At 36.5% G+C, this 26,955-nt stretch overlaps 1 protein-coding gene across 2 annotated transcripts in view; it reads right to left on the bottom strand.

The window, feature by feature from the left end:
* The window catches only part of SoxN (SRY-box transcription factor soxNeuro), a 107,641-nt gene that overhangs the window by 1,547 nt on the left and 79,139 nt on the right, over positions 1-26,955 (bottom strand). The window contains exon 3 of one of the 2 annotated variants that reach the window (XM_018538606.1): positions 6,683-6,809. The exons of the other annotated variant lie outside the window; for it this stretch is intronic. Coding sequence (XP_018394108.1) covers positions 6,758-6,809 — 52 coding nt within the window. The 3' untranslated portion in view covers positions 6,683-6,757. The remainder of the gene's footprint in view (positions 1-6,682; positions 6,810-26,955) is intronic. 2 annotated transcript variants of the gene reach the window in all.

Below are 26,955 nucleotides of genomic sequence, written 5' to 3' on the forward strand. Positions count from 1 at the left end.
TATATATATATATATATATATAAACCATTTTTTTAATAATATTTGTGTACATTTGTAAAAGTAATATGAAAACTGATGCAAACATAAACAATTCATTGTGTGTACTAAGGTTAATATTATACAAAATAGTAATAATTAGCACAATATTCTTAATATATTTAATTAACCAATTCAATAATTTTTACTTTTTTTCTTGTTTTAATGCCAATTGTTTCAATAAAATAAGCCTGATACTAATTTTTGTTCATATCGGAAAATGTATCAACATATGGAAGTTACAAGTCCACGTTTTTTTAAATAAACAAATTACATAGACACGATTGCGAGAAACGATTCGAAAGAGGTACTCGAGGCGGATAAATTTTTATCGGCACTCGTTCCGACGTGCCGAGCTTATTAAGCCGTCCGTCCGTTCGTTCGTTCATCCTCACAATGGCCGTCGAACGGATGGAAAGCCATGAGCGAAGGTATGGAAGATTCGCAATTCGTACCCAATCCTCTCTTTCAGTGTAATTATTTTTACGCGAGTCGAGAGCTCCTGCCGATGACAGCCACGACTGTTGGAGGAGGCGGAGGTGGAGACGAGACGAGACGCGACGCGACGCGACGGCGACATCGCGTGTGTCGGTCCGGCGGAGAGGCGACATTGGTTTCACCGAGGAGAGACGCGAGACGGCAGGTGGAACCTGGGCTGGTCCGGATCCCTGCATATCCGCTCGCGCGAGTCGCTCTCGCGGGTAGAGGACAGAAACGGAAAACGCGACGGATGGGAAAAGGTAGGCGAACTGGCGCGTCACTGACGGGCGGGGGTGGGACAAAAGATCGGTGTCATTGGCAGCATCTCGGCGAGCTGGAAACCGACAAGCGGAAACTGACACGTGACTGGAACACCTGGCGAGTCGATAGAAACTGTGCACCGTCGGTACGCGAGCGCCGACTTGAAACTTGAGTCTTTTCGAAAGGTGAAAACCGAATGTGGAAATCCAAAGATCTACCTCGTTTAATGATGATGGGAACGTTTTTCTTCCTGAAAAACCGCGGACACGACTTTTGTTTTTATGGAAAAAACGATCGGAAACAGTGCCATGTTTTTTAATTTTTTCATGAACTTTTTATGATTCTTAAATGAAACTCATAAATCGCTGAAAATAGATTTATGTGAAAATTTATTTCATGCGTAACAAGAGCAGGAAGTTTCATGTTTTAAGAAGAGTATACAGGTTGATATGAGAGAGTAATGGTTTTCTTGAAGTAAGTAAGATGGAAGCGAGTTAATCAGCGAAAATTATCTGCTTCTTAATTACTACTTAATTACATTTTTTATTAAAGAAATAAAAAAGAGAAATTAGTCTAAACAAAATTATCGGGTTTTAAAGAAGAAATACACGAGGTTACGAAAATAAGTCTACGAAGTCTACACACTAATGCCTTATAGTCCAATTCTCCTCGCGAAGAAAACTGATGACATCACCATTTCGTTCCAGCAACGTTGGCAAAACGGTGCCAAACTCTCGCCTGATGTAATAAGCAAATATCCTGAATAATAACGAGGTACGTCGCGAGCAATCTTATGACAGTATAATCTTCCACATTACGTACAGCTTAATCCGATCCTGAACGAAGAGAACCAGCGTGGATGATTCAGGCAGGAGGTGCAGGAGGTGACGGGAAGGTAGCAGAGGATGACTCTGCGAGAACGAACGCGCGGCCAGCCAGAGCGCTCTGGCCGCTCTCTGGTTCAATTTCTGGCGTCAATTAAAAAGTGATGCGAACCGAGGAAAATCAGGAATTAACGAAGCAGACCCCGGCCGTTCTCGCCCCCTCGCCACGTTTCGCCGACGCCCGTTCCCATTCTCGCGGCGAATCGTCCTTAATCGGCTGTCATTGAGGAATCTTAGCAAGATCCAATCGGGAGATCAGATTTTAGCGCAACGTCCACGAAGGCAGAAGGGAATGAGTCCCCGTGCGTGAAAGAAGAAATAGCGAACCGAAAGAGAGAAGCATCGTCTCCATCATTCCTCTTTCGACATGATGGGAAAAACAACTACATGATGGTAAAACAAATTCCTTCAAATACTTAACTTCAGGCTATTTTTGAGATTAACATTTGCCACTAGGAGATAATAGTAAAGGAAAACAAGATAAATGTCGGATCTCAGCATGACGGCGGATGAAAGGAAACAAATTTTCATAATGTTAACCATACATGGACCATATGTGTCCTTTTAATTTTTTAAGACACGTAGCCAATGTCATTTTCAACGAAACTGACCCTTGAACTTTCACTCTGTAACGACCTTCTTCCTTCTGCGTTGCAGCGAAACAACTAACCGCGATTCGGATTCGAGAAAGGAGGCTTCGCCTCGTCTCGAACTAGCACCCAGCTGAAGTTCGTTACACAGCGTGACTCGGCAAAGACGATTTCTTGGACGATCTACCTCGCCTCGCGTCTTCGATACTCTTTTGCGCGCGCGCGCGCTCGACCGAGCGAACCTTCTTCTACCGTTTGAAGGAAGCTGTCGCGAGCTACCCATCATTAGTGTCATAATTACCGAATTCGTAGATGCGCGATCACATTTAATTGCTCGATCGCGATAATATTTATCGATCGAGAATCACAATACTCGTACCTTTCACGCGCGACAAAAATTGATCGTTCCGATTAAAAGTCTAATCTTCGACTGTAATTGAAGTTACTCTTTGCTACAAGAATCAATCAAATTTAAATTACCGTTAATTGCACGGAAAGAACGGCTAAAAATTCAGCTAAATACAGAGAGAGATCTGAAAATAATTTTATTGAACTTTCAAAATAATTATGTTTAATTATTTTATATTAGGCCGCTCAAGCTATAGTTAGTTAAACTATTAAACTTTTTTATGTCATTTTGCATCGTGTTTGAATTTCTTACATATAATTATTTTAAAAATTTGCCGAAGTTATTTTCGTATCTGTATGTAGCTAAATTAGATATTTCAACCAAATCTTTCTTATTCATAATAATGCAATAAATAGATATATTTTCTATAATAGCCAAACTAACGTACGCTTTTGGAATCGAAAATGATATAAGCATATATGTTTGACATTTGATGAAGGCGAGAAAAGGAATTCTATATAGTATAGAAATAAAAAACAGACCTAATGCGTAAAATATCGATCTTTAAATCATAGAACATCCCGATTGATTATAATTTTTACAATTTTATTTACGCGGAAACAAACTTTCTTCAAGTCGCGTTTTAATATTTCTTAATCTTAATCCTCGCCAAAACAAGGAGTAACGCTCGATGCAACTGCGGATTCAAGGAGGGTTAGTCACGAATTCTGTTGCGCCTGCTGCAGAATTTGCCATTATCCACCCGCTGTTTCGCCAATGTTGACTACGAAACTCCGTAACAGCGTGTTGCAATCGTGAAAGGCGCAGAGCTTTGCGATGACTGTTGCAATTTACCCTCTCAACTAGCCCCGCCTTCGCCGGTTACAACGTTCTCGTGAATTAACAGCTAGCCGTACAATGTGAAAGTGAATTGTTGAGAGCATATCAACTGGCTGATTAAAAATATGTCCATCTTACCCAGCATCCTACGATTAAACGATATTGGGATAAAAACGGCGACACGTCCTATATACGTGCGCAAGGAAATCGGGCGAACAAGAATCAAGAAGAAAAGGGCGAAGCAAAAGAGCAAAGGCCTTTCGCGCGTGGAAGGAATGGCGACGTCGCGCGGCTAATTACCTGAAATAACCCATTAGTCCTGTATCCACCGGGAATTACAAGGCAACTGCTGAGACAGAGAGGGCGCGTCGTCTTTGACGTGTTAATCTCGCCCGAAGGACCGCGCGTACCTTCCACGGCTGCCGCCTTCTTACCCTTACTCTCTCCTGTTTCCATGAATCAGCACTATTGCGTACCTGAGAAAAATCACCGGCATGGAACGAGCCGCGATGCAGATCCACCGAATCGATTACCGGCGTAATAATCGTGTCATTTGGGCAGGTCCCGAAGTGATTCGCGCTGCGAAAACTCGCAGCATACGATAGACGTTCACAATATTTATCAAAAGCTTTATAAATCGTTATACGATTGAGATCGTCCTGCTAGTCGAATTGTCAAACAATAAGTCCTCAATTTTTAACTTCAATGTGACATTTTCTTACAACTTTACAAAGGAATTAACAAAAGTTAACGTTATATTTCATATCCTATTTTCCCATTTCTTTTCTTTCTTATGTTAAACTACTTCCATTATCATTTCACTCAACGATTTTATTTCAGCGACTGATATTAAAATTATTTTGAGCAGAGATAATTTTCACCGTGTTTTTCAACAGAAAAGAAGTCCTGCGGAAGAAGAACCGATCGACAGTGCCTTCGAATAACTGCTTGGTAGAGCTTCGGAGGTTGGGGGCCGCGAAGTGAGAGGAGCAATCACGAACGATTTCATAGCTGTCACCCTCGATGGAGGACTTCGGGTTCCATTTCGAGGTTCCCGGGCCAGGGAGATCCGTGGAATGACGGGGCGCATTCCCCTCTTCGCCTGGGAGGAAGCTTTCCCTCTTGAAAAAATTCGGGATACCCGTCGGAGCGGCGCGAACCCATCGACCGGAGGCCGTCCACCTGACGTTTCAATTTTTAATCGCCCGCACGATACATTGCGCTTCAATATGCACGCAAGAACGGATAGCGATTTGGAAAGCGAATCAAATTTTGATTGAAAATTGAAATATTTTACATCAAGTCATTTCGAAATGTATCTTCCTAAACTGTCGCGAAGAAGTGATTATTTTTGCGCTGTTAATGTAAATATTTCGTTAAATTTACTTTTCCATTCAAATCGAGTGACAAAATACAGTCTTGGCCATAAATATTATAATAAATACTTTCAATTTATTGTATGTTCTTGGAAAAAGTGATAATAAAGTTCCAAGGAAAATAACAAAATATCCAAATTGTTATAAAGGCAAATATCATTTTTCAATAAAACTGTTTATAAATGTATTATTCGTTAGATACAAAACAATCTTTGAAGTCATATCTTTGGCCAAAGTTGTAGAAGCAACTAAAAATATGAAATGACTTTTCTTCGCGTTAGTACGTTGTTGACTATCAATTAACGTACGACGTCATAGGTGTTGTCTGTCACGGGAGATCTTAGAGTATCTTGGAGGATCAGCTCGAAATCGGTTAGTTCCACGTACTTTCCCGACTACTGCGCTCCGCCTATCCAATTTGCTCCGTGGACGTTGCTCAAAGAACGACTCATTCTCGTCGTGCGTACGAGCGATGTCGAAATGAGAGCGTTGGAGGTATTCTCGAGAGAGGCGTAGAAGCTCGAGTTTACTCGTTTGAGCGCGACGAAAGGGTTCGTTCTTGCGAGCGGTGGGACTGATGGCGCGAACAGTTTTTTTCGCCGTGCGATTTTTTTCCTCCTCATTGACTTATTTTTGTAATTAAAGCGACTGCCATGGCGGAACGATCGGTGACAAGGTGCGACCGACCGGCTTGCCGATCGCGCGAGGGTCAAACTGTTCGATTTTGGCGATCCGGAGAGCGAATCGATCGATCGATCGATCGGCAGACTATCGAAGCCGCCAATCGCCTAGTTTGCCTGAGCGGAACAAACTCACCGTGCAGATCGGCCTGTCAAGTGAAACTGGGGCAAAACATTCGCGTCCCGATTTAATCCGCCGGCCGCGAGGAATCGAGTCGGGATCAGTCACGGCGTGAGAGCTTTCTCGGCTCGTTGCAAAGATCGACAGGATGGATCGATTAAGCGGCCGATAAAGATCGCGTTTGTCGTAGAGATCGCGAGTTGGTGCAACGCGCGCGCAAAGTACGCGCAAAAAAACAATTCTTGGTGTTTTGCGATACTTTCATGGACGAACCACCACCGATCGAGTTCCAGAATCGATTTGCCGTTCGCGTGGGTACTCACGTGAAAAGCGACTTTCTACGTTAACGGACGAAAGAAAAAAAAAATCAACACTGTCACGCCCTAGATCGTCACTTAAACGACTAATCGTTATACCGGGTTTATTAAAATTCGAGCAGTTTGTGGCTTGACAGGCTCGTTAGCAAAATGTAATAAGAGTGAAAAATTAGAAGAAAACGTTCTTTCAATTTATTTCATCTGATCTCGGGATTGTTCATCAAGAACGCAACATTTACGTTTCAAATTCTTGTACTTCAGAGCTGAACTTTAACAACAAATAATTTAAATAAAATCAAATTGACATCTTTTTGTCTCCTTCTAAATTAAGATCCGGCCTATAACACATGAAAAAACGGTTTTGTTGAAGTATTTAAAAATTTACTTACATACAGACCAGAAAATGATTTTGCTAGACTATCTCAAATTAATTATGTAGGATATCGAATTGATTTATTTCAGATCTGTATTTAGCTAAATTTTTAGATATTTTAATAAAATGTTCTTTCCGTGTAAGCGCAGAAAGAAAATCGAGTCATTATACACAGATCAATATTATTAATACAAGTCAAATCCAAAGAATTCTCATAGAAAACGCGTTCCCAATCTCGCGTGAACCTCGCGAGGAACATCTGATATAGGGATCGCGCGCTAGCAGAATCAATCTCGAGTGTGTCTAGTAAGTTTCACGCCTTGCTCGATTCTCTTTCGCTTGATCTAATCTTCTCAAGATTGAAGGAAGACTCACCGTAGCGCGCGAAACAATCAAGGAGCCTGATCCTTCGGTGGTGGAATGGTTCGACATTGTCGCGGCGAGAGTCGTTCACGTCGGCCAGGATTCCTGCACGCGTACGTTGCCCGTCGCGTTCCAATCCCTGCAACACACAAGACGTGCGTCTGAGAGCGAGCGGTCGGGTCCTTTTTCGGTCCTGGCTAAGGTAAAAGACCGTTTCCGTTCTGGCGAATTAGCCGCCGTTCCATCGCGGGAAACATGCCAAATTGATACCAACGAGCTATACTTAACTGCTACGGCCAAAAGAAGTCGCGTATCCGATAGAATCTGACAAAAGCGGAGCAAGCTTAACAAGAAAAAAAAAAGAAAATTTCTTAGACATAAAAATTCGGATACGCTATAAAATATCAGTAAGAAAAAGAAAAGTTTTAGACTAAAAATTGATTTTGCAAATATCTGAGCTGAGACCATATATTCTTATGATACAATTAGATAATGTTTCAAAAAAATTTATAAAGCAATGTCGTGAAGCAATTCATGAACAGTGAAGTCTGTGATACAACATGATGTACTACAACATGAGTCAGAGTGAGAAGAAAGCTGATTAACACATTCTGCAGATAATGAGAGTCACTGATGATCTACGCTCGACTTTCCGTTCAAGCCGTTTGATGTTTAAACTATAAAAAGAAATGTAGTTATGAAATAGTTTTTTTATATCATACATAATTATGATACATTATTATCTTAAGCCTTCTTCTTTATAATAATAACAATTTTTATTCAATTTAATATGTAAATGGCTCACGTAAGAATCAAATTCAAACATAAAAAAAAAGGAAGAATCATTTTTGTAATTTTTTAACCATTATGAAATACATCTTATTTTACAAATAAACACAAACAAAAGTATTGTAGATCACCGATGCGACAAAGTGATCAAATCATTTGAAATTGGCCTGACACGGAACGTGCTGAAATAAGACTATATTAAACTACAGATGTCGCTACACTATAGACATCTTCAACGTATTTTCAAGCTTATGTCGCTTTGCGCAGAACCGGTATGACGCATCTTCTTATTATAAAAGTCGCTTAGCCTCTTAACCTTAATAAATTAATACTTATACGATCTTTAGTAACTTTTTATTTGATTATATTATAATGAACAGGTCGCATTTTAACAGCTATTATGAACTAATTATAGACTGCTAAATGATCATTTTGTAGCACTGTAAATACAACAAATGTATGTATAATGAGTTTATCACGTTTTTGTTTCGCTTCGATAACCGTCGATGAATAATTCATCTTCTTTTTTCTATCAAGAAGATTTTCTTTCGCTAAGTTCAACAATATTACGCCGTTATTGCATTATCAGCCGATATAAGCCTCGGGCGCATTAAGGTGAATCGCGACGTCTTAAGCGGGTACATCGCGTGTTCGTGTCGGGGATGTGTCTACACTCGCGTTGCGTGTGCGCGGGACTAATTCGCGAGTTAATTTTATGCAGCGCGACATGCGAGAAGTCGGAGCGAAGTAACGCGACGCGACGCGACGACGGCATGGCTTATCGCCGTCGTAACCGCCTGCGACGTACAATTGCCGCGTTTCCTCTTCGAAAGCGTCTCACACGCATTTCTATCACTCCGAGGTGTGAAAATGACGGATAGCCGTAACAAGGCGGGGCGAGACAGAGGTAACGGCATTGTACGCCTCGACGAACGCATTTTACACATCTATTAAGTCGCGCTATTAATGAGGTAATTAAATAATTATGAGGAGTACGGTTAAGCTGAGAAAATGTATGATTGATAATGAATGAACCAGAAAATTCTGATCAAACAGAACTCTGATTATCTTAACCAGAATTGTAATAGAATCAATCGGGGAATACTCTGATTTTCAACCAGAAATTCCAATTAACCAGACTTTTTTTCCAGTGTATGATACGTTGCTTTTCTTTAACCATAATACATCTTTCAGTTATCAATTATTAATAAATTGTCAAAATGTTCAACATAATTAAGCAAAAGAGATTAGGTTAAAGCATTTATGAATATGTATTATTAGGTCAATCAGAAAGTTCCGTCCGTTTTTTTGCAAAAAGTATGATTTTATTTAAGAAACAAAATGAAAAAGTACATTAATCAAAATTTGTCCATCGTTAACAATGACATTCCCATTTTTCGGGCAGCAAGCGAATTCCGCGGCGAAAGAACGACTCATCTGTGGAGACTATATCTATAGTCAGAGAATCATTTTTCGACATCTTCATAAGAATTGAAGCGTTTCTCAGCAAGTACGTTTGCCATCAACCGAAACAGTGGTAGTCGGAAGCACAGTCTGGTGAATAAGCCGCATGGGGTAGCACTTCTTAACAAAGTGCTTCCAATATTTTCTTAACAGCCTCAGTGACGTGAGGTTGAGTGTCGCCATGAAGCGAAATCACTTTATGCTGTTTTATCTCATATTCTGGTCGTTTTTCGCGCAATGCTCGACTCAAAAGGATTATTTATTCTCAGTAGAGATTTCCTGTGACTGTTCGACCAACAGCTCATGGTACATTACACCTTTCTGGTCCCACCAAATACAGAGCATGACCTCTTCCCATGAATATTGCGTTTTGGCGATGTCAATAACTGGCCTGGAAATGGTTTTTCGGTGTTTGGGGTTATCGAAATAGGTCCACTTTTCATCGCTAGTCACAATTCGATGCAAAAACTCCTTTCTTTGTTGCCTAGCAAACAGAATTTCGCAGGTGGTTTTTCGCCTTTCAATGTCTCTAGGCTTCAATTCATATGGGACCCATTTTCCTTCCTTGTAGACCTTTCCTAAGGCTTTTAAACGATCGGAAATAACAGGTTGAGCACAATTTAATGCTTCTACAGGTTGTTGTTATGTTTGACATGGATCTTCATTCACCAATGCCTGCAATTCTTTGTCTTCAAATGCTCTTGGCCATCCAGAACGCTCTTTGTCCTCCACATCAAAATTACCACTTTGAAAGTGTCGAAACCATTCTCTGCATGTTTATAACGGAAGGAGCACTATCACCATAAACTATTATACAAGCATTCGATGAGCTTCAGCTGCAGTTTTCTTCTATTTGAAGCAAAAGATCAACACTTCGCGCAAATGATGTTTATTTGACTCAAATTTCGACATTTTCGATGCAGTAAGAAACAATGTTATTGATGCAAACGTATACTTTTATATACTGAATTTTATTGACAGATGATAAAACTAAAAAATTAAGCTTGATTTAGACATTAGAGTTACCGACAGTTCCAGTTATAGATACTCGCTAGATGAATGGAACTTTTCGATTGACCTAATATAATATTTTTGTATAAATTTTACAATTTCCAGTTGAAGCAAACTGCGTGCCAATTATTTGTCAGTCTTAAATACAGTTGACAGTTCTATACTAAAGTTGCAATGGGTACGAAATTAAGAAGCAATTTAATGTGATTACAGATGCTAATGAGAATCTTTGAAATACTTTAGAGATTTTAATACTGATAATATTAAACTTGCTTAATAGCGTTGAACATCTCGATCGATTTTCACTTAATATTGTTATAATGTATTGTTAATGAAGGCATTTCTTGTTAATCTTATACGTTGAGCTATTCAGGACTTCTAATTTCAATGATGCAATTTTGTAATGTAATATCGAACAAAGTGTGTACAGCTTATCGTTCTCGCAGAGCTGAAAATGACGAATGGCCGTAACGAGACGATCCAAGGAGGATGGCCGGCCGGACGATTCCTCTTCTCGTTTCCCTTCATTTACGACGAGGTCACGAATGACACGTGACGACGAGTAATGAGCTTGGTTCGTTACCTGCTGCCGCGCGAGGCATTCCAACGCCCACGCGTGCGAGAATGTGACGGACAAGGATTGATTTAAGAACTATCGTTAATGTAGAATCACATGGGTGAATTTCAGCTGTACGGTACACCTCAAACTATTACGAGCGTATTTCACAATTTTTATAATCTGCGATATGCGTGATGCAATAAAAGTGCAACAACTTAGTACCTTTATCTTGTAAAATAAAAATAAGAACAATTTTATTTATCGATCTGTACGTATAATGTAATTTATTTGACTAAAAGAGAGAGGGAGTTCGATCGAGCGCAACTGCAGTATTATCGCAAAAACTGAAATATGAACGTACAAAAAAGCAGGCATATGGAAGACATACGACAAAGATTAAGTGAGAAAGAGAATGGAAAAAGGAGGACCAATGACAGTTAAGAGACACTGTATACATAAGCAATTAGAAAAACTAGAGAGGGACACTGTGAATACGAGAGGGGAGCTCAAATCAGTAATATACCAATTAAACCGAGTCCACCAAGAATCATGCTTGCGCTATCTTCTGATACTTGTATGTCCGTACAGACAGACTCTGACAGAATTAGCGACAAAAAAATTAACAATCAATGTTATGACAATATAAAATTGTTGTTTTTATTATGCCTATAATATTTTGCTATAGTATCATAGAAATTTAAATAAATATAGATATGAAAATAATTTTGCCGAGAGAGAGTCTATCAGAATAGTTATGTAGAAAACTCAAATGTGATGAATAATACTGTAAAAAGTTTTAACATTCTAGTAACTAGCTTGAATACCCTACATAATTATTTCAGTAGTTCAACAAATTATTTTCAGATCTAGCTAAAAAATCTTTAGATACTTAAAACTATTTTTTTTTCGTGGATAAGTATAAAGCACCTTCAACTTATTGCATGTTCTTGAAATATGTGGTAAAAAATCAAACAAAATATTGTAATTGTGATAAAAGTACACTATTTTAAATAAAACTATCTTTTAATTTATTTTTTGTTAAATGTAGAACGTTTATGTAATTTGTAGGGGTGTTCTATACTTATGTAGAAGGAGGCTGAAGAACTATCACAATCCTTTCGATAAGTTTTAACTGCAATTTTCGAAAGCGACGCTTTCAAATATTTCGGATTTTTGCAGTTAATTTGGCGATTTTCTGTTCGCCGTTGGCGTCGGTAGATAAATCCTTCGTGGCAAGATCGTGATAAATTTTCGCGAGGCCCATGAGGGGGAAAGCAATACCATTAGCTTTCGTTTTGAATGGCGACACGAATTACGTTCAGTTGGGAGAGATTGAACAGTATGAAAAAAGGGTTGCTACCCTCCGCACTGGCGGGCGCGAACATCGATGGCATTGTTCGAAAAAAATTAACCCGGGATTTTTATTTACTGCCGTTCCGACTCTCTCACTCTCCTACCTTCGCGAAGGTGATGATCGATCGATTCGTGTGCACGCTTTTTGCAAGTAAAGAAAATTACTTTGTAAAGAAATTTTTAATATATATATATATATATGTATATAGATATACAATGATTTCACAACGCTTGCTGTGTAGGTATCTTTTTCCTGAAAACTTTTACAATTTTACGGCATTGGCTAATAAATATCTTCGCAGATATATCCACATTATATAGTCATTTTTCTTAAAATCTCGATATCAGTGTATTTCACAAATATTTTGATTAAACCCTTTGCAATAACTAAGTAGTGCAGCGAACAATTTGTAACTATTAAAAGAATTTCGCTAAAACCGATTTTTACTTTTATGCCTTTTGCAATCAATTGATTCTGTGGTACTTTATCTTTTAAATAAACCTAAAATTCTTATGTATCCTTTGTCGAAAATAAAATTTAAAAAAATGTAAAAACCGAGAAATCTTTCAGAAAACAAATGAATAGACAGACTGAGGGATCGACGGACAGACAAATGGATGACCAACAAACAAGCACTGTAAAATTATAAAGTTTGCTACACTGCACTACTTAATAAACATTTGAAGAAATCAAAGAATGATATCGATCGTATCATCCCCTCCTTTCTTCGTAATCACAGCCGCTCGATAGTCATTATGATGAGATTCGCGAACAATTAAAGCGAAGTGGCAGAAGCAAACACCGATCGGCAAGAGCGCGCAAAGGGAATTAGTATGTACTCTGAAGTTCGAGCCCTTCGGCTAGCTCGAACAGAAGGCGGTCGGGCAGAGTATAGTGCTATACGCGTGGTATGGTGAGAGTGCACGACGAGATGGCACTCAAATATTTACTACACCGTGCAAACAACGTCGGCATTGTTCCGCGGCGCTACTATGTGTAAATTTAATCTTCCTTCAGAGGTTCAAAAATAAAGCTCGCGTATGCGATTGGTGAACGAAACACGTGGCTAGAGAGGAGAGTCGATTTACTACACATTTGAAAAAGGTGTATGTCTGTAAATTGCAGTTATCTCGCAAATTATAGTTACAACTCCTGCGGTGATTCTTCGTAAACGAGAGATTACATCAAACTTAATTTAGTTGTCCAATTCGGTGGCATATTTACCGCGTTGCACGAATCTAGATATTTAACTTGTACGCTACCTGGAAAGTCGTATTTTACAGGTAATAGTTTATTTTACAAACTTCGCTTCTCCTAAACTCGCGAGGATATGTTGGAGGGATGAAGTCGTCATGGTGGCTCGACGAACGAGGAATTCGCTGACTCGCCGCGCGGCCCGACGGTGACATCTCCATCTCCTCCTCTCCTCTTCGTTTCTCTTCTCGCTCTTCCCATCCGTCGAAAAAAGAGGTCTAGACCATCTTCCTTCCACGAGCTCTCCTCACAACCGCCCTCCGGCGAGACGACAACGATGACTCTGCCTGCTGTTACGTGCGAGTGGCCCTCTCGAGCCCTTTGTCGGCCTATCGCGAGAGACACCTGGACGCCGCTCGGCTTATCTCCTTCTCCGCCACCTTGAGGTCATCCAAAGGGTATCCTCGATCTCGCGTCGATCGCGAGGAGAGGAGAATCGGCTCACGTCGTCCCCTCTTGTTACGGCCATTCGACCGTTGATTTGAGGATGAACGCAAAGAACGATGTCCTGTTCTTCGTATGATACTTCAGATATGATACAGCATACGGCACAACGTTTTATTTTTATATCGCATTTTCTGTCTAACAGTCATGTGGAATTTTGTTGTAACGTCGCATCGAACAATTGATGGTCCTCGATATAAAAAATGTAACTCAAGAATATATAACTGTTTACCAGAATCATTTTAATCCTAATCGGTATTTGCTCCGAAATATCCTTAACTACTGGGGTTTAAATGTAATACTTCAAATTAATATTATATCTTTTCTTAAAGTTATTACGTAATTTGGACGATTTTTTTCATTTCATCAAATACCAAAATCAAAGAATTAAATTATGTAACTTATAATCATGTATGATTGTAAAGTATTTGGTATATAAACATTTTCTACAACATATATGTAGTTAAAAAAAGTGCCCGGATCCACTGCATGAATTAAGGTTGATATGTTTTGTATGGTCACAATAATTTATTAATTTAACAGGCAATTTCATGCTAATGTGATTACCAATTTGGAACATGTCCCGGTAATGAATGCATCTTGCTCATTTACTAGAGGAAGATAGACACTGGGATATCTAGATTCCGGTCCGCTACATTGTGTGACAGCGGCCACACGTGGCACCGTGAGATAATATACACGGGGGCAATGGGAAAAGGGAGCGAGGGGGATGGTGGAAGACGGAACGACCAAAGGAATGCCATCGGCGGGCCGCACGGTCCACCTAGGAACGTAGCTAATGGGACCACTTAACGTCTCAAGCATCTCACGAAGACACCGGACCCTGCGTCCATGGCCCATCTTGCACCACAGGAACGATGTTGGCCCTTCTCTCCCTTACAGTATCCTCCTCAGCCGCCGTGGTCCGCGTGGCGAGTTAATAATCGCCAATATTTATTCCGGATTGGTCACGGCTCGGTCCGGAGAGTGATGAGGAGCTCGGGTTGAAGAATGACGTGACGGCGGGTTCGAGGCCACAACGGAACGACCCGCGCGCATTGTAACACTCGAGATTAATATTTACCGTTCACCATTACATCGCGTCGCCGCGCCGTCCTCGCGCGAGACTCTCCTCTCTTGCGCGAGATCGCGCGCAAAGGGATTTTCTTTCTCTCTTTTGTCGAGGGTGAAAGAGAACGGCGACGGGAAACGCGGCGAGGTATATACACCTTGGCATCTTAACAGTTCGCGGTCGCGTGATGATATATCGCGCCATGCTGCACGGATTATCGTACCTGGCGAACCATTTTAAAACCAACATGGCTGGAGATTGGGTAATCTGGTGGAATACACCAATTAGGCGAAGTAATGTGTAATATAAAATCATACTTTTGTTAGCGCAAAATTATACTTGGGCATTATCAGAGGAAGATCAAGATCCCAATTAAATTTAGTTATAATAAACAGATTATCGCTGATCGCAACCTGAATTTTTTTCGACGATAAACCGTAGAGTTACTAAAGCCAGCTGACCGGAACAGCACGAAACGTTATTAAACGACGTTATTAAGCGAATTAACTGTTAGTGGGAACTGTCCGCGGATCGGCCTAACGGACGCTCAATCCGCGATTAAGTCGGCGGAGGCTAATGAGCGTTGAGACTTAACGCCAGATTACTGACTTAATCCTTTTGACGAGCGATTCGCGTGTCTACACGGCGTCACGTTACTTAATACACATCTATGTCTATACATAGCGTCGAGATAAGATAACGTCGTCTGATGTTACAATCGTACATCGGTGATTATTGATCTTGTCAATCATATAGTGATTACGTTCGATACACGCGAGAAAAGGTGTACGAAGAAAGCTTCCTGATTTATATATCAATGATTCGATGTATACAAAAAGAAAAGTTTTGCTGATCTAAAAATTTGGATACAGATACAGATCTAAAACTAATTTTGTTTGACCAACAAAATAATTAAAGTGCTCAAACTGGTTGCACTAGAATGTTAAAACTGTTTACAGTATCGCTCATCATGCTTGAGTCTTTTTACATTATTTTGATGAATCAATACAATTATTTTTCAGATCTGTAATCTAACTAAATTTTTAGTAAAACCATCCTTTTCGTGTATAAATATTCTATGTCCATTTCAATAATTACTGAAATGTTTCTCTGATTGTGCTCATTTCAAATACGCTTTACAGATTTCAATTTGTAAAGTTTCAAACCAGCTTGATCCTTCGAAAAAACGCGATGAAAACAAGTTGGAACGTCGCTCTGGCCGACCCGAATGAATTCATTCGGTGCGACCACAAAAAGAGAATGAGCAGCGAGTCCGAGTCGGTTAATTATCTTCCGAGTTACTGTTTCAAGGGGAGGAGGGAAAGGGAGGGGGGATTTAGGTGATACGGTGATGTCGTTTGTATAGAATGTCGTGGGACACCCGGGGACACGCGGGGGCGCACAAAAGGGAGGCGAGGATGAATCGCCTCCGGAGAGCGCACGGGACAAATGGGGACATTAAGTCGCTTTTGCCGCCCGGTACCAGGCGCTACCGGTACCCCACTGGTGATACCCAACTTGACCTTATAACGCAGCTCCGCCCTCTTCTCCGTGTGCACGCGTATACAAATTCCTTGCTCGTGTTTTGCACGTATATACACCTCCTGCGACGCATCCGTAAACGCGCGCGAGTCGTCATCTTCGTGACTATCAGCGTGTTAAATCGCGAGTCTGTCACATACATACGTACACAAATAATATACACTGTGCATGCAGATGCAGATAGATATGTACATGACATATCACTGCGTTGTTGGTAGAAAAGTGACACATCTTGAGAAATTACCAACACTTTTCGAAAGAGAATTTTTTTTAATTCTGAATTTTGAAAACAACGTTTTAAATGGAATAGTGAATACGCTATTTCTCTCTCTGTAGCTTCATTCTTTTATAATGTATTCTTTACCCTTTACATATTTACATGATAGAAAAGTGACTATATCGTACATATAGTGGTGCTGAAACAGTATTATATTTTGAAGTCTTACAGAAATTTAATACTGGTTAATACTGAAAGAGACAGTAAAGACAATTTTTTAAGTATTAAAAATGCTATTATTTTTTCAGTATTCCGCAAATAAGTAATTAATTACTATTTTTCAGTAAGGAATTGGTCAATATTAGATTTATGTAAGAGCGTTGTTTAAATGGCTTTTGAACTAACCACACAAATGATTTCCAATTTGATATACATGGAGTTAAAAACATGAAATGTTTTTGACAATTAAAAAATTCGATAACCATCGCTCCTTTAATATCTAACAGTTTACTCAAGGAAAAAAAGTAATATAATATTTAAAAAATACTCCCATCATCGAAAAGTTAAAACTTTATCAAAAGTTTTTTAAATTCGAACATTGCAAATCTATATAATACATTATTATTAGAGTTTTTTTTGATACTTTTCCATATAATGTGTTTCTCAACAAAAATATTAATCTTTAAGATCAATTTTTTTTTACATCATTTTAACAATCTTTGCTTGTACCATTTTTTGTCATGTCTCAAAGTCAACGTTTGATTCTCGAATGTTTTAAGTCAGCTACTTTACACTTCCCTTTGATCTCGTCTTATTGTAAGACATGCAGTAATACCTTGAGAATAATAATAATAATATTTCAGTATTTTAATTTATAACAGATAAATCTAAATCTCAACTTTTTCCTACATGCAGCAATAAAAAGTAAATTCCGTTATCAGTTTTATCAATTCATGTGCTCGCTTCCGTGCATTGACACGTGTCATGAAGTCGTTTATGATGAGACTTGTTTACATGTATCCGCGTTGCACCGCGATGAACATCGTAACGATCGCTATCCACTTCCGGCGGAAATGTGGAAGCGCCGTGACTGGTCGACCGATTTCATCGATCTATCTTTCTTGATGGAGGTCGATAGCTTTCCCGACAACATTATTGCTATATTTTTATAATATAATGAATTAATAAGTATAATAATAACACCTGTGCTTACGATAATTGTTTCGCTATTTCATAATATTATCTTATATCTCATTTCGTAATCTCATCAGTTACATAATGACCAATTAAAAATATTTTTCGTTCTATATTTTTTTTCTTCACTGTTATTACATTTTCAAGTCTAATTTAATTAATAGTGATAATAAGCACTGATAAATGTCATAATAAATACGTAAATAAGTAATAATAAGAAAAACATTTAAATAATTTATTTAAAATTTGAAATCTAAAATATAATTTATCTAAAAAGTAGGTTAAAAGCAGGGATTATGGAATAGGTTACTAATATGGAAAAATAGTGGCTTATTTTTTAAACAAAGTATGGCAATCTGACGGCAATCACACTGAAAGTTGTTACAACTGCTACCAAAAATGTCATAACAAGCAATTAACTCAATCCAACCAAACACTATTCCAAAACGTTAGTCCATAATCCCTGTTTTTATAAAATTTTGATGTGTTAGGAAAAATAAAATTAAAAGCTTTAAGGGCCTATTGTTCCATCTTATTAATTGAAATTTTACACATTATCATAAATGCTCAATTTCTTCACCTCTAGATAACTTTTATCCAGAAAATAACTCCCAGAATACATAACTTATATCTGGAAGTGAAGAAATTGGGCATAAAGTGATATTGAAACAAAAGAAGAAGTGATGAAAGATAAAACCACGATACATAATGACATATGACTGTAGGTTTCTCGGGGAAGAAGAAGCAGAGACAAGTCACATTACGGAATAGAATTTATGCCCGATGCCCAACGGCGCGATAAGTTGCCTCTGACGAACGGTCCATAGCGAACTCTTGACCCTTTAAAACGACAATAAGGAGAAGGCAAAGAGCAGAAGAAAAAATCAGAAAAAAAATTAAGAGAAAGAAAAAGAATTCTTAGCACGCTTGCGCCTGTCCTTGGCCCTTTCTTCAAATCTCATCGAATTCTTCCTTGCGATTTTTATCGCCACCTCTTTGCCTTTACAATTTGCCGTATTTCGCGAATTCAAATTGGAGATACCGCAGATAAGGGACGATCCCACCGTATAATCGTGCAATTTCGTTAACTTTTTCAAACATAATTGCGCCTTAAAGACATCTCCGAGATAAGTTACAGTTTTATATTTTTAATAAACTTCAATGTGAAATTAAATTTCAACATACAATAAAATCTTTTGTTATACGTGTTATATCAGTACCGTAAATATTTTAAATTTTAACTTAAAATAAATTATATTTTCAATTTATATATAAACTATATACCTAATTATTTATGATAGCTAAATTTTCCTTTTTCTCATTCTGGTTATATTTCACTTGTGTAGTCGGATTTCATTTTTATTTCATCAGAGGGCTTAAAAAAAATTTGGGCAATTTTTCTATAAAGTTAGATGTTAAAAAATTTAGAATACTTTTTAAAACAGCGTTATCTCATGTTTTCCCGTCGATCTAAAAAGATAAAATTAAATCGAAATTTTTCACCAAGTTATTATCTGTCAAAAAACACAACGTAGATAATATGATCTCCCAGAGACTTTTAAGAGACTTTTAATTACTGTCATTTCTTACAGACACTCTAAATCTAAAAGATCCGATTTTTAAATAATCTTATCTTACAGGAGACTCTTAACAATACTCTCATATTTTTTAGATAAGATTTTAAAGATACTACAAGTCTCTTATATCCCGAGCCACCAAAGTCCATTTTGGCAGGGTTTGAAAAAACCCGGGTTTTTTTTTTTAAATCCAGCCCGGTCGGATTTTATAGGATTTTATCGGGTTTTATTGGATTTTATTAGATTATTCGTGTTTTCAAGTTCCACTTTTGTTTGGAATTAAATGTAAGGAAAACAATTTAACAGTCATATTATAGCATATAATTTTTGATCAATAATCAAAGCCGTCTCCGGGCAGGTCGTGGCATCGTTTCATTCTTAAGAAAGAATTTGCAATGTTTTCTAGCACCTCGTAAAGTGCTCCAAATTGACGTTTTTGAATAGAAGAGATCACAACCATGATCAATTGGTATCGATCAGAACAGAGACATGGTCGTTTATTAATTCTTTTATAATTTTGAATCCTTGATTAAAAGTTTTTATAAACTTTATACTGCTATTGCATTTTTGTTAAGAAGCGGCGTCCGACTCGAACTTAAAAAATCGTTAAAAAATTAATAAAACTCCGTCCGTCTGTTTTTATCTATACCAATCGATTGGTTATGATCTCCTCTATTCAAAAATATGAATTTGAAGCACCTTACGAGATGCCAAAGTATTGCTGTTATTAAACGATACATGAAAACGGAAATAGAATGGAGCAAATTACGAAACAGGCTAGGAAATCGAGAAAGCAATAAAACTTGTTAAAGTTTACCGTTATTTGCGTTCCATTGATGACAACTCATTAACAATCGATTGGTCTTAATTTAAATTACAATTTTGTTTTTTATTTGTGTAACTTTTGAATTTAATTCTTTTTAAATAAAAATATACAACAATAATAAGTTAATTTTGAATTAATTTAGGTATCATAGTACTCTATCTTTTCTTCGACAATTGATCATACTTTGTTACTTCCAATAAAAAAAGTTGACTGGGTTTTTTTAGGTGGGCCCAACCCAATAAAACCCACTCGGCAAACCCTGATTTTTGGGGGGTGCATAACTACTAAAATATAAAAAATGTTGAATCAAACGTTATAAGTCCTGAAAGGCGGCATCGCCACGAGTAATTTGAGCCAAAAAAATTTTAAATCGGTCAAGCCGTTCTGGTTATAAATATGATCATTGAGTAAAATTTAAAATGAAATCAACTTAGATAATTCACGGTATAGTCAATATCTGTATACTTTCAAAACTTTATCTTACTGATACTTTTATCTTTTATTTAACATAGCAGATGCTTTTATCGATAAGAATTGAACTATTTAAAATCTTAGTGATAAAATTTTCTTTTTTCGTATTTGAGAAAGATTGACAGAATCCCTTAAGAAAAATCTTTTATTGTTTCCGGAAACGCAGCTTTTAAGTGCCAGGACAATATTTCCTGTCTTTCGAGAATGGACGCAAAAGACACGAGGAGAAAAATGCAGAAAGAATTGTTCCGCGTAAGTTCTTTAATTGCCGTTGCTATATGAGCCGGGTAGCGTGTGTAAGAGTTTCACGCTCGGCGGACGGCAAGATTTTCTGCGAAACTCGCGCGTTGACGTGGGTGGAGGTAACCATAGGACGGTGGGTCCCTCTCTTCCCTCACAGGACAGGGGGTCACTCCTGCGGTCCCCGCGTGGAACGTAGGGTTTAAAAATCCCATACGATTTTAACGCCCCACGCAAGAAGTCGTTCCTCGTGTGCTAACGCCGCCGGCCGTGCATGGCTCGCCGGTGATAAACACGCCAAGTTACGATTTCTCGGAGCTCGGCGCGCCGTGTGCGAGCGACGGCAATTATTAGCGGTGACGGTGGTGGTGTTCTGTACAAGATGTCCACTTTGTGAGTGGTGCAACCACTACCTTCGCAGTTCGATGGATTTGAGTGAGATGCAAATTGATGACACGATTAGCAATTAGATTTTGACTTTGACGTGAAAGTGGAGTTTTGTGTTAAGAGAACTAACAAAAAATGAGACAATGTCTAGAATTAGGTGGTATAATTTCAAATAAAATAATTCAATTTTTGAGATTCAAGTTTGTAACACAACTCTGATCTTATTGCGTGGAATAAGTAGTTTAGGGTAGTGAAGGAACAAGAAAAGAAAAAATCAAACTTGAATCTCAAAAAATGAATTCAAATTTTATTTTATTCAAAGTTTTACCCTGTTAGGAAATTGTACTATCTTACCATATTATATTGTTCTTAATACGTGTATGTCAAGTAAACTAATGTGGCCAATGACATTAGTTAACAAAATGAAAAATTAAAGAGAATTGTTTTTCTTATAAGACTTTCTTTGATGAATTTGAGTGAGATGCAAACTGAGGATTATAAGTAATTAAATTTCGATTACAACTTTGACGTGAAAGAGTTTCGTCTGTCACAAGAATAACAAAAGTCAGATAATACCCACAAATTTTAAATATATCAAGCATGCTATTAGCATGCGGTTGAAATATAATACAAAAATTAAATAAATAGATCTATTCAACAACAGACCTTGTTTTCGAGCTTGTCTGTTGAACATGCGGCACGCACGTGGAGTAATGTTAATTACAATTGCATGGATTGTCACACATGTCGCACATAACTTCTATTAAGACATTAGGAAGTACCATCGGTTAACAGCTCTAGAATAACCACTTTCTGGAAATTTTACACTTTCTTCTATTTTTTGTGTTAATAATAAAGTTTTCTAATTAAAAAAAATATCGTACAGTGATACATTGTAGACACGTTCACGGTCATTAGACTTACACACACATCGTTCCGAGTTTCGACACGTGACTAATTCGCACCACATTATTGATGTGTTATATGCCCAAATATTATTAAGTACGCCTGACACGACTTACTGAACTATCGTATTGTCTCACCTTTTACAAAGTAATCGAGCTTTCACGGTGACTCAAATTTCCATGAATGGATACTACTAGAGTACTCATAATTATAATAACAAAACAACGCGTGGCAAATGTTTGTCGACTAAATCTCGCTTATAGTACACAATCGAAAGCAATCACTTCGAAATTTTAATGAAGTTAATGAAAGTAATTCAATATTCCTACATTAACCTACATTAACCCTTCCTTTGTGTTATTCGATTTTATTGAAACTGAATACATTTGTACAGTAGTAAAAAATGATAATAAACATGCATATTTATATCATCAATAGTACAGTTCTATGAAAAAAATGTAACAGTTTTGTAATGTGTTAGATGTGGCAATTTTTTGTGTACAAAAGAATTTTTGTATATTACTTTTGTAAAAAATATAAAAATTAAAAAATAGACATAAGCGAGACACAGAGAAGTATTGTAATAATAAGAAAATTAATTAAACTATATTTTATATTTTAATAAAAAGAATTATTTAAAGATTAAAAAAAATTTGTAAAGAATAATGAAAAAAATAAAAATAAATGTAGAGCATGTAAGTACCTTCCTTTTTTACTAAATTCCAAAAGTGTACAAAAAACAGACTTAAGTTTATCAGGTCACTATTGAAAACCCGTCATTTTGCATTCTTTCTACATTGAATTTGCTTTCAATAATAACATGAAAACCTTCTGTCATTATCATCTTCAAAAATCAAAAATAGCTATAATATTTAAGCTTAAATGTAACGAGTTAATTACTCATTTATAAGTATAAAAGATAGTTTTCAACTGCATCATTGTCAATATAGAAAAAATATTTACATATAATATTTATTATATTTACTCTTATACAAACATTATATATCAAATTTCAATGAAATCGTTGAGTAACACAAAGGTAGGGTTATTTGTGAGAAAAAATCTAGTAATAGCTAACAAACATTTTGTTTAATGTATTGATGCGTATTGGAGTACGAAGCAATATAATATAATATAGTATCTAAATTTAATTTGTTATCAAACTATCGAAAATGAATATACAAAATCGGAATATTCGTACAACAAGCAATTAATCCAATGATCCTCTCCAGATATTTTTAACCTCTCGCACGGCAGAAACCTAGCGCGTAAAAAATGTACTCAATTACGTTATCGGGAGAAATCGAGGGCGATGAAGATTCGGAACCGCGTATAATTCTGCAGTTCGGACCGCAGCATGCCACCGCGGAAATCACCATGGCGAATCCTATGGTGCGTGTATATCATTTTTACAGCACTGTTACGGCACTGTCAAAGTTACAACCGTGCGAGAATCGAAAACGTCAAGCGGGCCGAGGGGGAACGGGTTTGATAACGTAGCCAGTAACTTGTACCTCGTATATCGTCATTCGCGAAATAGTGCGTACGTGAACTGCATCGCGCGTCGATTGTCGACGACGGATATGCAGCGGCGGAAACTTCCGTTTGAAAGATTTTTTGTTGAGCCCGAGTGCTCTGCGCGCACGCCGTCACGCTGAGGTTGCCTTACCTCTTTTAATCTCTCTGATTTTTTTATTTTATAGAGACACATGTTCTCGCATATCAAATGTAAAAACGTTACGTGGACATTTAGTTTTGGAACATAAGGTCTGGATTTTGAAGAAATATTTTACAAAACGTAAATGATAAAACTTTAATAATTATCGTAAAGATAAAACAAAATTTCCGCAATAAATTTTTATAATATATATTGGAAAACTTATGCCAAAACTATTTCATCCAAAAAATAAAAATGTTAATTTAAAACAAAATAAATATGATTGAATTAGAAAGTAACACAAATATTGTGAAAAAAAATTAATATAAAAGATATAACACACGTGATATATTATAATTTAGAAGGAAATTGTAGTAGCACATTTCTTTAGTACAATCATCATTAAATTAGCGTAACATTACTTATTTATCTTCAATTTCCATCTACACCCATTAAGAAATTCTCAATATCCATCTAAACCCATTTAATGAGAAAATTGTTGAAATTCACCTTAAAGAGATCGAAATAATTCACTTTTAATATCTAGTAATTCAGTTAATCATACTTTTGCATAAATTATTTAATTAATTACATTATAATTTTGTAACATTTTTTTTATTATAAACCAAGGAAACATTGAAAATTAAATACTTCAGAAATGCTAAATCTATAACATGGAAAAATTAATATAAAATATAAAAATTAAAAAAAATCAATTTTTTTATTTAAAGACGCACACACACACATACACACTTTTAAGTTATCACATAATGCATACAATATACAATTTAAAAATGGCGGACTTTCATATTATTATTCAAGATTAATTATATGTATATTTTATTTATATATTTATATAGATAAAAATGCTTTTAATTATAGCGGCTCATTCATGCAATTGTAGAATTGATAATCGTATAGTAGGCTGTTGTTCAAATGTAGTTACGGTCATCTGGACGTCTTATAAGTTAACAGAAGTAAGCAGAATTGATTTTAATTAACATTTTCATTTGTTGCATAAGTTACTAAAGAAAAAAATTTATTGCTCTATTAGATTTTTTTTTTAATGATGTTCCGCTAAAGGAAGATTAAGTTAACGGAACAATATACATAGAATAAAACCGACCGATGTAAAAATAACGTAGGAATTTGTTGCTGTCGAAATATGTAAGTTACGAATTTATTGATTTCAGGTTCTAATAAAAATGAATAAATTTACAAAATTCTATGTTACAATATAATACGAAAAACCTAACGTGTTTAAATGGAAACTTTGTGGTGAGATGTGGTAAAAAGTCTACCATCCATTTAACATCTTTAAAATTGCACAATGTACGCATGTATATGCATATTTGAAACTTCAACTTCTTTAAATAAATTTAAATTATCTACTTTAATTTTTATATCATATTAATAGTGATGATTACGTTAAACTTAGCAATTTTGTTTTATTTTCAAATGTTGTCTTGGTTTTTAGTATGAAAATGGTTATAAAACTATACTACAAAACGAATAATTCAAAAAAATAATTAAAATTGAATTATTATATATATTACTACAAGTAATTATTATATATTATATAAAAGTAATATAATATATGATCATATAGGTATTATAATCATATGAACTAAGATGAGAAATGTTCCACCCCTAGTAGACCATTATTTTATCTTAAAATGTAATCTATACAAGAATCTAGTTCGACAGCTACTTTCTACTTAGAAAGTCTAAAGCCTGATTACACCTACGTGATTTTAAAATCAAGGCCTAAGAATGTTCGATACAAAATAACAATTTTAAAAAGATTATCATTTTAAGACCGTGAGAAAATAGTGAAACTAAAAATATTTTTTGTATCAGAAATATTAGATTATAGTAATTTCTAATCTTAACTGATAAAAATATTATTATGTATGTGTGTAGACCGGAAATAGTAGGGAAAATTTGTCTTAAAAGTTCTTCCTAATTAGTCGCTGGCTATAATAGACAGAAATTTTTAAACCAAGTTTTTTCTACACGACTATTTTCATATTAATATTTTTCAGTTACCTTTTAGAATCTTTATCAGTTACCTTTTAGAAATCAAACATTCTTGTACAAAAAATATTTTATGACGTCATAAGTGAGAAATAATATGTTGAGAAATGATAAGTTTTCTCTGCATACTATTTATAAATAAAGAGAATTTGGATAAAACAATATAATGAGATTGCTTTAAAGTATTGCATTTTTGATAGCTCCATACAACATTCAAATTCTGTAAATAAATTATGTTTATGTTCAATTTTCAAGGTGTGTTTCTTATATCGATCCCAAACTTTTTATTAATATTATGGTATTCAGAAAGTCAAAATGTATTAAAAAAGAAACAAAAATCGGCCTCTTTTTAACATCCTCCTTTAACATTGTATCAACCTCCTTAACACTGCATGATATCATATTCTAATCATTCTCGCAATGTTTTATTGTAGATAAAATTTTCTTGTTAACAACTATGTAGTTCACGCTTTCTTCAAGTTAACACGAATTCTTTAGCCTCGCGTTACGTTGTATTAAACAGGTTCATATCATCACGTCAATACCTAGATAGATAGACGTCTCATTACTCAATGCGACTGCATTGCTTCAAAGTTGTCGAAATACAAGAATAGCTCGCCTCAGTGATTGTCTACCATAATAAACGTATCGCGTGTCAGTTTTGCATAATACATCGCACAAAACTATATCGATCAATTCACTTTAAAAAGGTATTTTCCCATTTACTTTTATAAAAATGTTTGATAAATTAATTTAGAATTATTAGCAAACTTGTGTGGGAAAATATTTTTTTCACTTATCGCTTACGTTTTTCCTATATCTCAAAAGCATGTAGAATTTTACATAGCGCCGCGTTTATAAAAAATTGGATAAAATTGCTCTATAAAATCCCGAGACCAATTAAATATTCCTTCTGTTGTAAAATCAGTATTTAGCCAGTTAATCCCGATTGTGCAATCCGCCTTCGTGCTCCAACAAAGATTCACGAGTGAAATGAAATTGAGCTATCGAAAGACCTCGAAAAAAAAAGAAAATAAATAAAACGTATTCCGACATATTCCAGAGAAACGAAACTGCTCGCGCGGTGAAACTCGGCGAGCCGTGGAAACGCGGGATCGTGGGAGAGAAGCTTGCGCGGCGTAAGCGCAGGTGCTCGGCCATTGGTCGGTATGGATGCGACGAGAGATCGCGGAGGTGTAGGTGGGATAGGAGTTTATGTCTGCTTCTCTCTCTCTCTCTCTCTCTCTCTCTCTCTCTCTCTCTCTCTCTCTCTCTCTCCCTCTC

This window comes from Cyphomyrmex costatus, unplaced genomic scaffold (genome assembly GCF_001594065.2).
Source record: "Cyphomyrmex costatus isolate MS0001 unplaced genomic scaffold, Ccosl1.0 scaffold193, whole genome shotgun sequence".
Classification (NCBI taxonomy): Eukaryota; Metazoa; Arthropoda; class Insecta; order Hymenoptera; family Formicidae; genus Cyphomyrmex; species Cyphomyrmex costatus.